The sequence below is a fragment of the Aotus nancymaae genome, unplaced genomic scaffold, assembly GCF_030222135.1.
Source record: "Aotus nancymaae isolate 86718 unplaced genomic scaffold, 86718_ANA_hifiasm-v0.15.2.pri h1tg000030l, whole genome shotgun sequence".
Lineage (NCBI taxonomy): Eukaryota > Metazoa > Chordata > Mammalia > Primates > Aotidae > Aotus > Aotus nancymaae.
The window spans coordinates 28,243,309-28,256,351 of NW_026988443.1; the positions used below are offsets into that span (position 1 = coordinate 28,243,309).

General features: G+C 50.5%; 1 protein-coding gene and 1 non-coding gene across 2 annotated transcripts in view; both read left to right on the top strand.

Annotated features, from left to right (window-relative positions):
* VAC14 (VAC14 component of PIKFYVE complex) overlaps positions 1-13,043 on the top strand; it is a 124,883-nt gene that overhangs the window by 21,385 nt on the left and 90,455 nt on the right. Inside the window, exons 2-9 of the mRNA XM_012437464.3 lie at positions 1,422-1,572; positions 1,921-2,088; positions 2,930-2,992; positions 3,552-3,659; positions 4,191-4,300; positions 4,606-4,712; positions 5,697-5,831; positions 6,763-6,912. Coding sequence (XP_012292887.1) covers positions 1,422-1,572; positions 1,921-2,088; positions 2,930-2,992; positions 3,552-3,659; positions 4,191-4,300; positions 4,606-4,712; positions 5,697-5,831; positions 6,763-6,912 — 992 coding nt within the window. The remainder of the gene's footprint in view (positions 1-1,421; positions 1,573-1,920; positions 2,089-2,929; positions 2,993-3,551; positions 3,660-4,190; positions 4,301-4,605; positions 4,713-5,696; positions 5,832-6,762; positions 6,913-13,043) is intronic.
* On the top strand, positions 8,262-8,332 carry TRNAG-GCC (transfer RNA glycine (anticodon GCC)). The gene has a single exon. It is a non-coding gene; the product is annotated as a tRNA-Gly (tRNA).

The following is a 13,043-nucleotide window of genomic DNA, read 5'->3' on the forward strand; positions in this document are numbered from 1 at the left end:
CTGGGTGACCAGCAAGCGCTCCCTCCCACGAAGGCAGCCTCCCTCCTACCTGCACCTCTCCCTGTCAGCATCACTGCCCAGGGAGACACCGTGGGGGCACCGTCTACCCTACCCTCTTCTCTCCTCTTCTTAGTCAGCTGTTAACGCTTTTCTGTTTAATTCTAGAAACAGTCCCCCCTGCTCTTTCCCCCTGACTCAGTCACATTTCAGGACCTCCTTACCCCATAGCCACAGTGTTCTCCTGAACGTCCCGGCATCAGTCTCCGGTCAAACCCACGCACTCCCCAGCCCAGCTTCTCCAAGCCACCACCAGAGGTGTCCAGTTGGAACATGGACTGAGCATGTCATCCCTTGCTGGAAAACTTCCCCCAACTCATCTTTTCCTTACCTGTCTCTAGCCACCCCTTCCACACACCAGAGCACTCGTCTTGGCCCAGATATGCCATGTCATCATGTCTTGCCTTGGCCAGCCTCTTCTTCCCTGTGCCCAAGATGCCCTGCCTTCCTTTCTTTACCTGGAAAGTGCCTGTAACTGTTTTTAAAATCTGACAGGCCAGGCGCGGTTGCTCACGCCTGTAATCCCAGCACTTTGGAAGACTGAGATGAGTAGATCATGAGGTCAGGAGTTCAAGACCAGCATGGCCAACATGGTGAAACCCCGTCTCTACTAAAAATATGAAAATTAGCTGGGCATAATGGTGCATGCCTGTAATCCCAGCTACTCAGGAGGTTGAAGCAGGAGAATCACTTGAACCAGGACCCAGGAGGCGGAGTTTGCTGTGAGCTGAGATCATGCCGCTACACTCCAGCCTGGGCTACAGAGTGAGACAACGTCTCAAAAAAAAAAAAAAAAAAAAAAAAATCGGACTCAACTAGCACTTCCCTGTAATCCTCCTGGACAGCCCGAGGAGACTTAGCCCATTACATTTTCTTGCTTCTATGATATCACTGGCACCATTTTGCTGCTATTACTTGTTTGCATGTGGATCTTCCCCATTACACCGGGGCCTGATTCAGCTGTGTGTCCCAGCAACGTCCCTGAAAATAGTCACTCAGATGCAGAGTTTCTGAGATGCACGAATGGAAAGCTGAGTAAGTGTTGAATAAAGACAGTTGATCAGCTGATGATACATTGTACTTTTTTGGTCGCCAGTGACACATTCGCTTGCATTCTCCCGGATTCCCAGAAGCGAGGTAGCACCATTGTTCCTTATTGCATTGTACACAAAGGGAAACTGAGACCCAGAGTAGGGAAACAACCATGACTCAGCCAGCAGCAGAACTGAGACCTGCCCTGAGACGCCTGACTCCCAATTCCTCTTTCCAAACAGGTCATCTCCCTTCCTCATCGCAGCCCCAGGCCCTGGAGGCCACAGCAGAGGTCGCCTGATTCCGACAACCCCTCTCTCCTCTCTCTCCAGGCTGGTCCGGGAGTTCGTGGCCCAGAACAATACCGTGCAAATCAAGCATGTGATCCAGACCCTGTCCCAGGAGTTTGCCCTGTCTCAGCACCCCCACAGCCGGAAAGGGGGCCTCATCGGCCTGGCCGCCTGCTCCATCGCACTGGGCAAGGTGGGCCTTTCATCCAAGGGACAGACACACCCATCCCAGCCTTGATGCTGACCAGGCCATCCAGATTCCTTCCTTCTCAAGACCCAGCAGGGTGTTGCAGACCTACGTTTTATTACCATTCTATCCACACCTGAGAGCAGCAAGGCTGGCTTTGTCGCCTTTCAGCCTGGTCCCCTAGGCATGGGCCCTCTTCTGGGAAGCAGGCTTGGGAAGGGTCTTTGAGCCCAGCCCTCACGCAAAGGCCTGTATACCTCCACGGGAGCTGGGATGTCAGCTGGCACTGCAGGCTGCAGGGCCTGGACTCTGACCCATTCTCAGCTGTCTTCTCGTCTTCCTGCCCCCTTGCAGGACTCAGGGCTCTACCTGAAGGAGCTGATCGAGCCAGTGCTGACCTGCTTCAATGATGCAGACAGCAGGCTGCGCTACTACGCCTGCGAGGCCCTCTACAACATCGTCAAGGTGGCCCGGGGCGCTGTGCTGCCCCACTTCAATGTGCTCTTTGACGGGTTGAGCAAGGTAACCGCCCTCCTCCTCACTGGGCTGCGCTCAGTTCACCCACTTCACTTGACCTTCTGGGACCTTGGACCCCTTTTCCCAGATGTAAGCGGAGCAAACAAGCATATGGCTGCAAGGGACACTGTCTGTTGAATTTGATCATTTTTATGGACTTGCATTTACACTTTTTTTCATTTCTCTTTTAATTCATTTTTATTGCATTTGGTGTAAGAATCAGTCTACCACACAGTCGAGGGAAGAAACTGATAATCTGGAACACTAGGCTCCCTAGTAGAAGGGGATGATCCTGAAGCCGTCTTCCCCAGACCATACTTCCCTGTGGGGAGGGCAGCACTTCATCTAGCTCACAAGCGCCCTAGAAAAAGCTCATGCTCTCCGTGCTGCTCACAGCCTCGTGGAGTTCCCCTCCCAGGCGCAGAGCAGCCCTGCAATGCTGCTGCCCCTACACAATGCCATGGAAGTTTCTAGAGTATCAGCCTTGCAGCTCCCCGTCTCCTCCAGGAGTGGTGTGAGGACCCAGTACTTTAAGATTGGAAACCCCTGGGGAAGGCTGACGGGAAGCCACCCCCTGACCCAGTCACAGCAGGAAACAGGAACCACTGTGGGTCCCAGGAGAAGTCCCTAAACAGAGGGAATTCCCTGCATCTGGCTCCTGAGCAGGCTCCATTGTGCCCACCCCCGCTTTCCTAGCCTTTCCCAAATGTGTTTGCTGACGGTGGGGCCTGCTGGCTGTTCCAGGCTGTCCCAAGGCCTGGGCTGCGAGTCTGTGGGACATCCCTGGTCTTGCATCCGACCGTGACCCCTGCCTCTGTGTCACCTCCCCTCTCTGTGCCTCTCACAGCTGGCGGCCGACCCAGACCCCAATGTGAAAAGTGGATCCGAGCTCCTAGATCGCCTTTTAAAGGTATTCGTACTTTGTCCCCACTTTTATTTCCACAGTCTGTTTCTTCCATCTGTCTGTACAGCTTAGAAATTCTATCATTGGGAATGTTCTTGAATTTGAAATATATTTTAAATTTACATGCAGTAAAATGTACTCCCTGGTATGCAGTTCTATGACAGAATATAGATCTCTATCACCACTGTCAAATACAGAACTGTGCCGTCACCCTAAATGTCCCCGTTTGTGACCGCCACCTAGAGCAAAGCAGCTTGCCTGTCACCTTCCACACCAGCTGGCCTTGACAGCAGGGGCCTCAGTGTTCCATCCAGACCACAGAGAGTAGGGTCTTGCCTTTCGATTGATTCTCTCGACTTTGATTCCTGCTTTCAGTCTATCCATTTTGCTTGTCCTGTGGCCTGGAACAGGATGAATACTCCAGAGGACTCTCATGCCTAGCTCTGGATCTGCCATTTTGCGCCGTGGCCGCCTGAGCGCTGGAGCCAGCCCTGGGCCAGTGATTGAGCGAGGTCAGGCAGCCCTGGTCTTGGCTCTCGGCAGCTCACTTTCCTCTGATCCGCAGGACATTGTGACTGAGAGCAACAAGTTCGACCTGGTGGGCTTCATCCCCTTGTTGCGAGAGAGGATTTACTCCAACAACCAGTATGCCCGGCAGTTCATCATCTCCTGGGTAAGGCCTGGCCGGACACTGTTTCTCCAGCCTCCAGTTTGGACAGTCTTCTCCCTAGCACACCTTTGCCAGGCCCTTTGGCTATAGGCATCCTCCATGTTCTCCCTCGAATAGCCATTGACACCTGATAATTCAAAAACCTTATTCAGCTTTGCCCCCGAAACCCACCGTGTTGCCCCTGAAGGGGTCCAGTTCTTTCCTCATCCAGAAAACACCCAGATTTCTCTTTAAAGCCAGCAGTGCTGCTTCCAGCAGTCCCACTTTTTCTAGCCGTGTCTGTCCTTCCCCATCCATCCCCTTCTCCCCCGGGCATCCGAATTTCCTTAGAGTCAAATGACCATTCCCCTGCACATATAACAGAAAGTGCTGGCTGTCCCTGGCATCCACCTCCCCCATGAGACGCCCACTCTGCAGGGAAATGCTGTCTCAGCGGGGTCCTCTTCCCATACCCCAGTCGCAGAGGTTTGGTGAGCGGGAGACAGGGTTCTGGGGCGGGTGTGACTTCCCTTCCTGTTTCCTTCTCCCGGTCAGATCCTGGTTCTGGAGTCGGTGCCAGACATTAACCTGCTGGATTACCTGCCGGAGATCCTGGATGGACTCTTCCAGATCCTGGGCGACAATGGCAAAGAGATCCGCAAGATGTGAGTGGAGTGAGGGGCAGGAAACTGCCGCCTGCTGCCACCCCCGGCTATGCCCACACGCTTCACACCCACAGACAGGCAGCGGCATGAGGGCAGGAAATTCATTCTTCTTCCTGGCTCTTATGCTTCCCACTTTAAAGAGCCAAGAGCCCCTCAACCCCCAGCCTCTGAAAATGATCACCTGCCAAGTCCAAAAGCCAGGCCGCCCTCTGTGTGACTGTGCCAGCGTGGAAATGGGGGCTGGTTGAGGCTCTTCCAGCCCTGGCTGACCCGCGCTGTTTCCACTTTCCTGTTCTTATTCATAGGTGTGAGGTTGTTCTTGGAGAATTCTTAAAAGAAATTAAGAAGAACCCCTCCAGTGTGAAGTTTGCTGAGATGGCCAACATCCTGGTGATCCACTGCCAGACCACAGGTGGGTGTGGGGGGCCCAGCCACGGCTGCCACTGCCCCCTCCACAGAAGCACCTTTCACCATCTCAGCCTCAGTGAGGGGCAGGAGAGAGTTCTGGAAGGAGTGTTAGCCAGTGTGACACCGGGCCCTGGGTGAGGTGGAATGCTGGGTCTCTCACAGGGAGGTCCAGTTCTGTCACCACAGAGACACAGAGGTCCTTTCACCTGCTGTGTGTGGCCTGTGTGGAGTAAGATCTGGGGTTTTCCTTGCTGGCGAACTTGTCCTTAGCCCTGAGACTTGAAATGCTTGGAGCATGGGATTATATATCTGTTCACTTCTGCTGAGTATCAGACCACTACAAAACGTAGTTGCCTAAAACAACAGTCACTTATCATGAGTCTGTGGTCACCTGGGTGGTTCCACTCACCTGGGCCAGGCTTGGCTGAGCTCAGTCATGCACCTGCTGTTAACGGTAGGGTTGTCGGGGGTGAATGGCCCAAGATGGCCTCACTCATGTCTGGCAGTTACCTGACTATCTGCTGGGACCGTGGGGACAGCTGGACCACGTGTCTCATCTTCCAACAGGCTGGCCTGAGCACACTCATAGGGCATCCGTGGGGTTCCAAGACAGACAGTAGAAGTGAGCAAGGCCTGTTGCAGCCACACCATCACTTCCACCATATCCCATTGGCCAAAGAAGCAATGCCAGCCCAGATTCAAGGGGTGGTTAATTCCACTTCTTGATGAGAAGAGGAACAGGGTCCCAGTGCAGAGGGGCAGGGATGCGCTGCCCTTACAGTCTAGCACAGGCTTGTTGCTCCATCGCAGCCTGTATCTGCACCTTTGGAAGGCAAAGCACACAGGTGGTAGAGCGTCTGTGAGGCTGGAAGCTGTCAAGCCCTTGGGTTCCACAGGCCTCCAGCCCCATCCCACGAGTGTGGTTAGTGGGAGGGAGCACTCCAGCTTCGCATGCTGGCCCCTCTGAACCCCCTGATTCCCCTTCCAGACGACCTCATCCAGCTGACAGCCATGTGCTGGATGCGGGAGTTCATCCAGCTGGCGGGCCGCGTGATGCTGCCCTATTCCTCTGGGATCCTGACTGCCGTCTTGCCCTGCCTGGCCTATGATGACCGCAAGAAAAGTATCCTTTGTCCTGAGAGAGAAGAATTGAGAGAACCCCCAAAGGGATTATGAAGTTGAGGGACCCCGCATCGGGAGCTGAGGGCTGTCTTAGGATCCGTCGCTCTTCCACAGTCTCCCTAGCAGGTCAGGAACAAACATTGGAGCCAAACGTGGATTAGGAAAGCCAGGGACACGGGGCTAATGCTGGCTGTCCCCACACCTTGCCTGGTTACTTGCAGATCTGGTGCACTTCTCCCAGGCCTCAGAGTTCCAACCCTCTGAGCTCACACTACCCCACCTTGGGCTTGGGAAATCCCCTTGGTGGGAGGGTTTAGGAGGGGGTCCCAAGGAAAGAAATAGGAGCATCTCACAGGGCACAGTGTGGCAAGGAGAGCAGGGACTCAGTTCAGACAGCCTGTCTGCCTAACGTAGACCCAGGAGGACTGAGCTCCAGACCAGGAATACCAGGTTCAAGGAAACCTCCCCTGACTGGGGCTGCTCTATATTAACCCATTTTGTGTTGCTGTAAAGGAATACCTGAGGCTGGGTAGTTTATAAAGAAAAGAGATTCCTTCAGCTCCCAGTTCTGCAGACTATATAGGAAGCATGGTGCCAGCATCTGCTCAGCTTCTGGTGAGGCCTCAGGAAGCTTTTAGTCATGGCATAAGGTGAAGGGGAAGCCAGTAGGTCACGTGGCAAGAGAGGGAGCAACAGAGGTGGCAGGCTCTCTGAAAAAAACAGCTCCCACTTGAATAATAATAATAGAGGAGAACTCATTCAACTCACTCAGTACCATGGAGAGGGCACCAAGCAGTTAGAGAGGATTCCACCCCCATGACCCAAACTCCTCCCACCAGGCCCCACCTCCAACACTGGGAATCACACGTCAGCGAGAGATTTGGAGGGACAAACATCCAAATCAGATCACACTCCTTACATCAGTGGACTAGGCATCAAAGAGGTGGCCAACGTGTGCAACCAGAGCCTGATGAAGCTGGTCACCCCGGAGGATGATGAGCCGGACGAGCCTAGGCCCGGGCAGAGGCAGGCAGAGACCAACCCTGACGATGCCCTGCCAAAGCAGGAAGGCACAGCTAGTGGTGAGTTGACTTTGCCCCTACCCCTCCTCTCCTTTCAGGGGCCCAGGGAGCCAGAAGTCGCAGGACTTGCCTTAAGCAACCTCACTCAAGCAACCAGAACTACTGTATATATTCCACTCACATAATTGTAGCAGCACAACCTAGCGCAGTGGTGACGGTGCTTCTCCCCATTCTGCAGACAGGGCACAGGGAAGCTGAGCAGCACGGCCACACACTCACAGCTAGTGAAGGCTGGAACCGGATTGGAGCCCAGACAGGCTGTCCCCAGCGGCCACGATCTTAACCCTTACTGCCTCAAAGACCATGACACCTTTCCTTCATCCTTTTCCTGGGTTCAGCTACAGGAAATAGTTGTTTTCAGGGCAGGAAAGTTTGCAGCATGGAGGGAGGAGTACCGGGATTCAGGGTGCATTTGATTCTTGGCCGTGGACATCCAGCCACCCAGAAGGCTGACTGCTTTTGCCATGTGGGTCATTCTCAGGGTGGGAGGGGTAAGAAAGCTCTAGCTTCGATTTATTCTGTACTTGAAAATTCTATTGCCCAAGTAAGTGCCTTTAAAAAGTGAAGTGGCTCTGCTCTCCTTTCGGACTCCTCTAACATAATTTTCTTGTTTATCTGTAACATAAACCACATTTATGGCCGGGCTGGGTAATTCCAGCTGGGAGGCTGAGGCAATCTGCATGAACTCAGGAGTTTGAGACCAGCCTGGGCAACATGGCAAAACCCCGTGTCTACAAAAAAAAAAAAATTACAGAAATTAGCCATGTGTGGTGGTGTGCGCCTATAGTCCCAGCTCCTCAGGGAGGATCACTTGAGCCCAGGAGGTAGACGTTGCAGTGAGCTGTGATCGCACCATTGTACTCCAACCTACGCAACAGAGAAAGACCCTGTCTCAGAAAAAAGAAGCCATATTTATGCCAACTGGCATCTGGAATTTGACTCGAGATATTACCTAGAACCCTGATGCTTTCGTATTTCTTGGGTCTCTGTCCTCACCGAGAGGTCATCGATCAGCTTTGGGGTGATATCCTCCTTTGCAGAAATAGCCAGAGAGTAAACTGAGGTACAACCCACTCAGATCGTTAATGATAACAGAGTAAGGTCTGGGACCTGCCCCCAGGAGCCAAAAGAACGGCTGAGAATTCTCCCATTGCCATTCATGGATTTTTCTTTTGAACAGCTGAGCAGAATCTGAAGCATGTGTGCCCCACCTCCTCCCGTGGGTTTGGCTGGTAAAATCCAGCAGCTGTCCATGCTGGGCCTGTCTTGGGTGTCAGGTTACAGCTGTGCCATCACCAGTGTGAGCCAGAGCAGCAAAACAGCTGGAGGCAGAGCAGCACTCAGCTGGAGCATTGGTGGTTCAGTGGTAGAATTCTCGCCTGCCACGCGGGAGGCCCGGGTTCGATTCCCGGCCAATGCATCAGCTGAAAGTTTTTTGGCAGCTCCTGGAAAAAGAAAACTTGGAGAAATAAGTTAACTTGGAGAGACAAGCTAGTATGGGCCTTCTAAGTGAGGCGCTTTCTTACTGGGAGAAACTAGAAGCCTCAGGGATACACTGAAATATGAGTGTTTGATTTTTGTTTTCTAATTCTCATTTTAGAAAATTTGGAAAGTAGAGAAAAATGCAAAGAAATAAGACTGTCCTCAAGAGACAATGAATATTCAAATTTTGCCCTATTTTTTTCGAGTTTTATACACACACACACACACACACACATACACATATACACACATATAGTTAGGATCATACAGCTTATACAACTTTATGCTCTGTTTGAAGTTCACAGTGCCTCATAATCCATAGTCAGAAAATAGAATAATAATTGCCTGGGTTTAAAGAAAAGGAAGAATTGGGACTGACTACTTAGAGATACCTGGTTTCTTTTGGGGGTGATGATGGAGATGTTCTAGAATTAAATAAAGGGGATGGGTGCACAAGTTTGTGAATGTACTAAAAACTACCTGGTTGAACACCTGAAAATGGTGAATTTTTTGTTATGTGAAATCTTATGTTATATGAGTTAGATCTCAATTAAAAAAAAAAAGTCAGTGTTTATTCCCCTAAATTAGAACTCAACTTTCTGCTTACGTGGCAAGAAGTCAGTCTCGCTGGAAAAGAACCACTCCATCCTGTGGGTTCTGGCCTCAACTAAAAACCTCCCTGCCAGCTGAAGCATTGGTGGTTCAGTGGTAGAATTCTCGCCTGCCACGTGGGAGGCCCGGGTTCGATTCCCGGCTAATGCAGTTTGTCTACCTTTTTAGATGGTTTTCCTAAGCATTTTTCACACAGCTGCTTGCCTAGGAGAGTATTACCCTAACCAGGATGCATTCATGCCTCTTGGCTCTAGATTTTACTGCCTCATAAACAGCATTTCAGCAAATGAAAAGCTCACTTTGTACTACTTCCCAGAGATGGTAACAGCTAATTTGGGGCTTTCACATCCACTCTCAGCCCTGCTTAGCTTGTAACTAACTCCTCACCAGTCTTTTACCAAGGTGCCCAGGAGAAAGTCCCTGCCAGCCGCAAGACAGAGATGGCTTTGCTGGTCAGGGACAGGTTCATCACAGCCTCTCCTGTTCACTCTTCCCTCTCTGCTCTGTCTGTTCCCACCCTGGCCCACCTGGCTAAAGACAGGACCTCCTGCCTGGTCTTTCTTGTTTAGTTGTGCCGATCCGCCGACAGTACCATGTTCCTCATAGCACACTTCCAGGCAAGAACCTTTGCGTGTGTGCATATTTGCACCCCTGCCCCAACCTCCGGATCTTCTCCCTTCTCCTCGGACCATGCCTCTTCACTTGCTCCAGCTCCCTCTTGGCCTGCCACTTGGGGGCATCCACAGCACAGTGCCCTTTCCCTGGTTCTGAGCTTTTATGGCACTTAGTGTGTCCAGCCTGGGCCCCTTCAGGACGTGTCCTGATTGTCTCAGGAGTGGCAGCAGAGATTCTGGAGTCTGAAGAACCTGCCTATGAGTCCTGGCTCAGCTGACTTTATCTCTCTTCCACTTAGACAGCTGCCTACCCTTTCTAAGCCTCAGATTTCTTATTTGTTAAGTAGGGTAACGGTAGTAATACCTAACCCATAGTATGATTGTGTTTTAGAAAAGATTTTTACATGTAAATCACTTAGTGCATGACAAACACTAACGGGTGCTTCGTTGTTGTTTTAGTACATGTTTATGAGTGATTCACAGTGGGCGCTGTGACTCGTGCCTGTAATCCCAGCACTTTGGGAGGCTGAGGCGGGCAGATCATGAGGTCAGGAGTTTGAGATCAGCCTAGCCAACATGGTGAAACCCCATCTCTACTGAAAATACAAAAAATTAGCTGGGCATGGTGGCACATGCCTGTAGTCCCAGTTGCTGGAAACTGGCAAGCAGAGGTTGCACCCAGATAGCGCCACTGCACTCCAGCCTGAGTGACAGAGTGAGACTCCATCTAAAAAAAAATGTGCCCAATCCTTCCCCTCAGCAGTCCCACCCTGCATGGAAGCACAGGAGAGATGTAAGAGTGAAAATCAGGAAACAATCTAAATTAATTTGAAGGCAATTTCTGACGCCACATGATTTCATCCATAAATGTGGGTATTTCTAAAAGATGCCCTCTAGGGGCACAGAGTCCTGGCTGCTGTTCCAGTCTGTCCTGCCCAGCTTTCCCCAGCTTTCCCTCCTCACCTTTCCCCAGGCCCTGGTCCAGCAGTCAGACACCAGGCTCCCTGGGCCTTGGCACTGGGAGGACTAGCATCTCAGCCAGCCCAGCCCCCTGCTACAGCTGCCCCTATCCCCTCCGAACTGTGCCCTGGGTCTACAGGGACAGGCGGCAGTACAGACATGGAACTAAAGGCCCCCTTTACTAGGAGAAAAGGTGTATGGCCCACACTTAGAATAGCACTACTCTAAGCCACAGGAAAGAGTGAAAGACACAAGTTGCAGAAGATACACTGTGATCCCATTTATGTTTACAAAATAAGAAGTAGGACAGCGCAAGCCAGCACGGGGTACTTGCCTACCCAGGGGAGTGTGACCTACAGGTAGAGAAAAGTAAGACTGAAGATTCAGGAAAGAAAGAGGTTGTGCTTTGTGTTTGAAAATTTTTAGAATGAAGATATATTTTACTTGTGTAATTTAACACTTTTAAGAGGCCAATTCAGGTATCGTTTGAATAATGATATAAATAATGATCGTTTTGATTTATAACCCATGGAATAATATCAATATCCAGGAATCCATAATGACATAAATAATTGAATTAACTAATGGTAAAGAAGGGACAGCTCTGGGCATGGTGGCTCACGCCTGTAATCCCATCACTTTTAGAGGCCGAGGTGGGTGGATCACTTGAGGTCAGGAGTTCAACACCAGTCTGGCTAACATGGCGAAACACCATCTTTACTAATAAAACAAAATTGGCTGAGTGCAGTAGCTCACACCTGTAATCCCAGCACTTTGGGAGGCCAAAGCGGGTAGATCACAAGGTCAGCAGTTGAAGACCATCCTGGCCAACGTAGTGAAACCCTTTCTCTACTAAAAATACAAAAATTAGCTAGGTGTGGTGGTGTGCACCTGTAATCCCAGCTACTCAGGAGGCTGAGGCAGGAGAATTGGATAATTGCTTGAACCCGGAAGGGAGAGGTTGCAGCTAGCTGAGATCTTGCCACTACACTGTGGCCTGATGACAGAGTGACACTCTGTCCAAAAAAGAAAAAAAAAAAATAGCCAGGCATAGTGGCACTTGACTGTAATCTCAACTAGTTGGGAGTCTTAGGCATGAGAATCGTTTGAACCTGGGAGACAGAGGTTGCAGTGAGCCGAGATCACACCATTGTACTCCATCCTGGACAACAGAGTCAAACTGTGTCAAAAAAAAAAAAAAAAAGGAAGGAAGGAAGGAAAGGAGGGAGGGAGGGAATCACCATCAGGCAAATTCTACAGTAATGTTTGCAGGCCTGAGTGCTGCAGTCCATCACTGGGAACGTTTGAGGGAAAACAGAATATTTGTCTAATCTCAAGTATCCTCCCCAAGATATTTATTAATTACAAACAGAAAAACAGTAGCCTTACAGGAGAGAAACCCAGCAGACACTGTCTTCATCAGGCGATGAGGTTAACATCACTAATAACGAGGCCAGCAGACAACACGCGCCCCCGATAGGGTGCACTGAGGCGCGGCACTTCTATGACATTACTCCAGAGATGTGTAACTCCCTACTCATGAAAAAGCATGAGACCAACCCAGATGGGGAGACAGTTCTGCAGAGTAACTGACCAGGGCTTTAAAAATGTCAAGTTTTTGAAAGACATACAGATTGAGGGGCTGTCACAGATTGGAGGAGACAAAAAAGCCAGTTTAGCTAAATGCAGTGTGAGATCCTGGAACAAAAGGCCAGGAATGGAAAATCTTGTGATGTTCAAATTAGGGTAACTGTTTAGGTAATGGTATTGAATCGATGTTAAACTTTTGGGTTTAATCACTGAACTATGGGGCCAGGTGTGGTGGCTCATGCCTGTAATCCCAGCACTTTGGGAGGCTGAGGTAGTCGGATCAGATGAACCCAGGAGTTTGAAACCAGCCTGGGTAACATGGCAAAACCCCATCTCTACTGAAAATACAAAAACAAAAAAATTATCCAGACTTGATGGTATGTGCCTATAGTCCCAGCTACCCTGGAGGCTGAGGTGGGCTCAATCTCTGGAGCCCAGGAGGCAGAGATTACAGTGAACCAAGGTTGTGCCACTGTACTCCAGCCTGGGCAACAGAGCCGAGACTCTGTCTCAAAAAAAAAAAAAAGAGATAATTGAACTATGGGTATGTACAATATTAGCTTTAGGGACTGCTGCCTGAGGATATATAAAGAATTCTCTTTTTGCATCATTTCTATGCATCTAAAATTATTTCACAACTAAAAGAATAGGAGTGTGGAATTTTTTCCCAGAGCACTTCCCACCCCAAACACTGCAGACTGCCAGGCCCTTCCTCCCTCCTCAGTGCAGTGAGAGCCATGGCCAGTGCCCAAATGGGCTGAAGACGAATGAGATCCTACTGGCAGCCTTCCAGATCTGGAACATCTTGGCTCTTTAGGAAATTTGATTAGATGCCAAAAAGGTTGGAATTTAAAGGTTATTCCTTAACGGGGA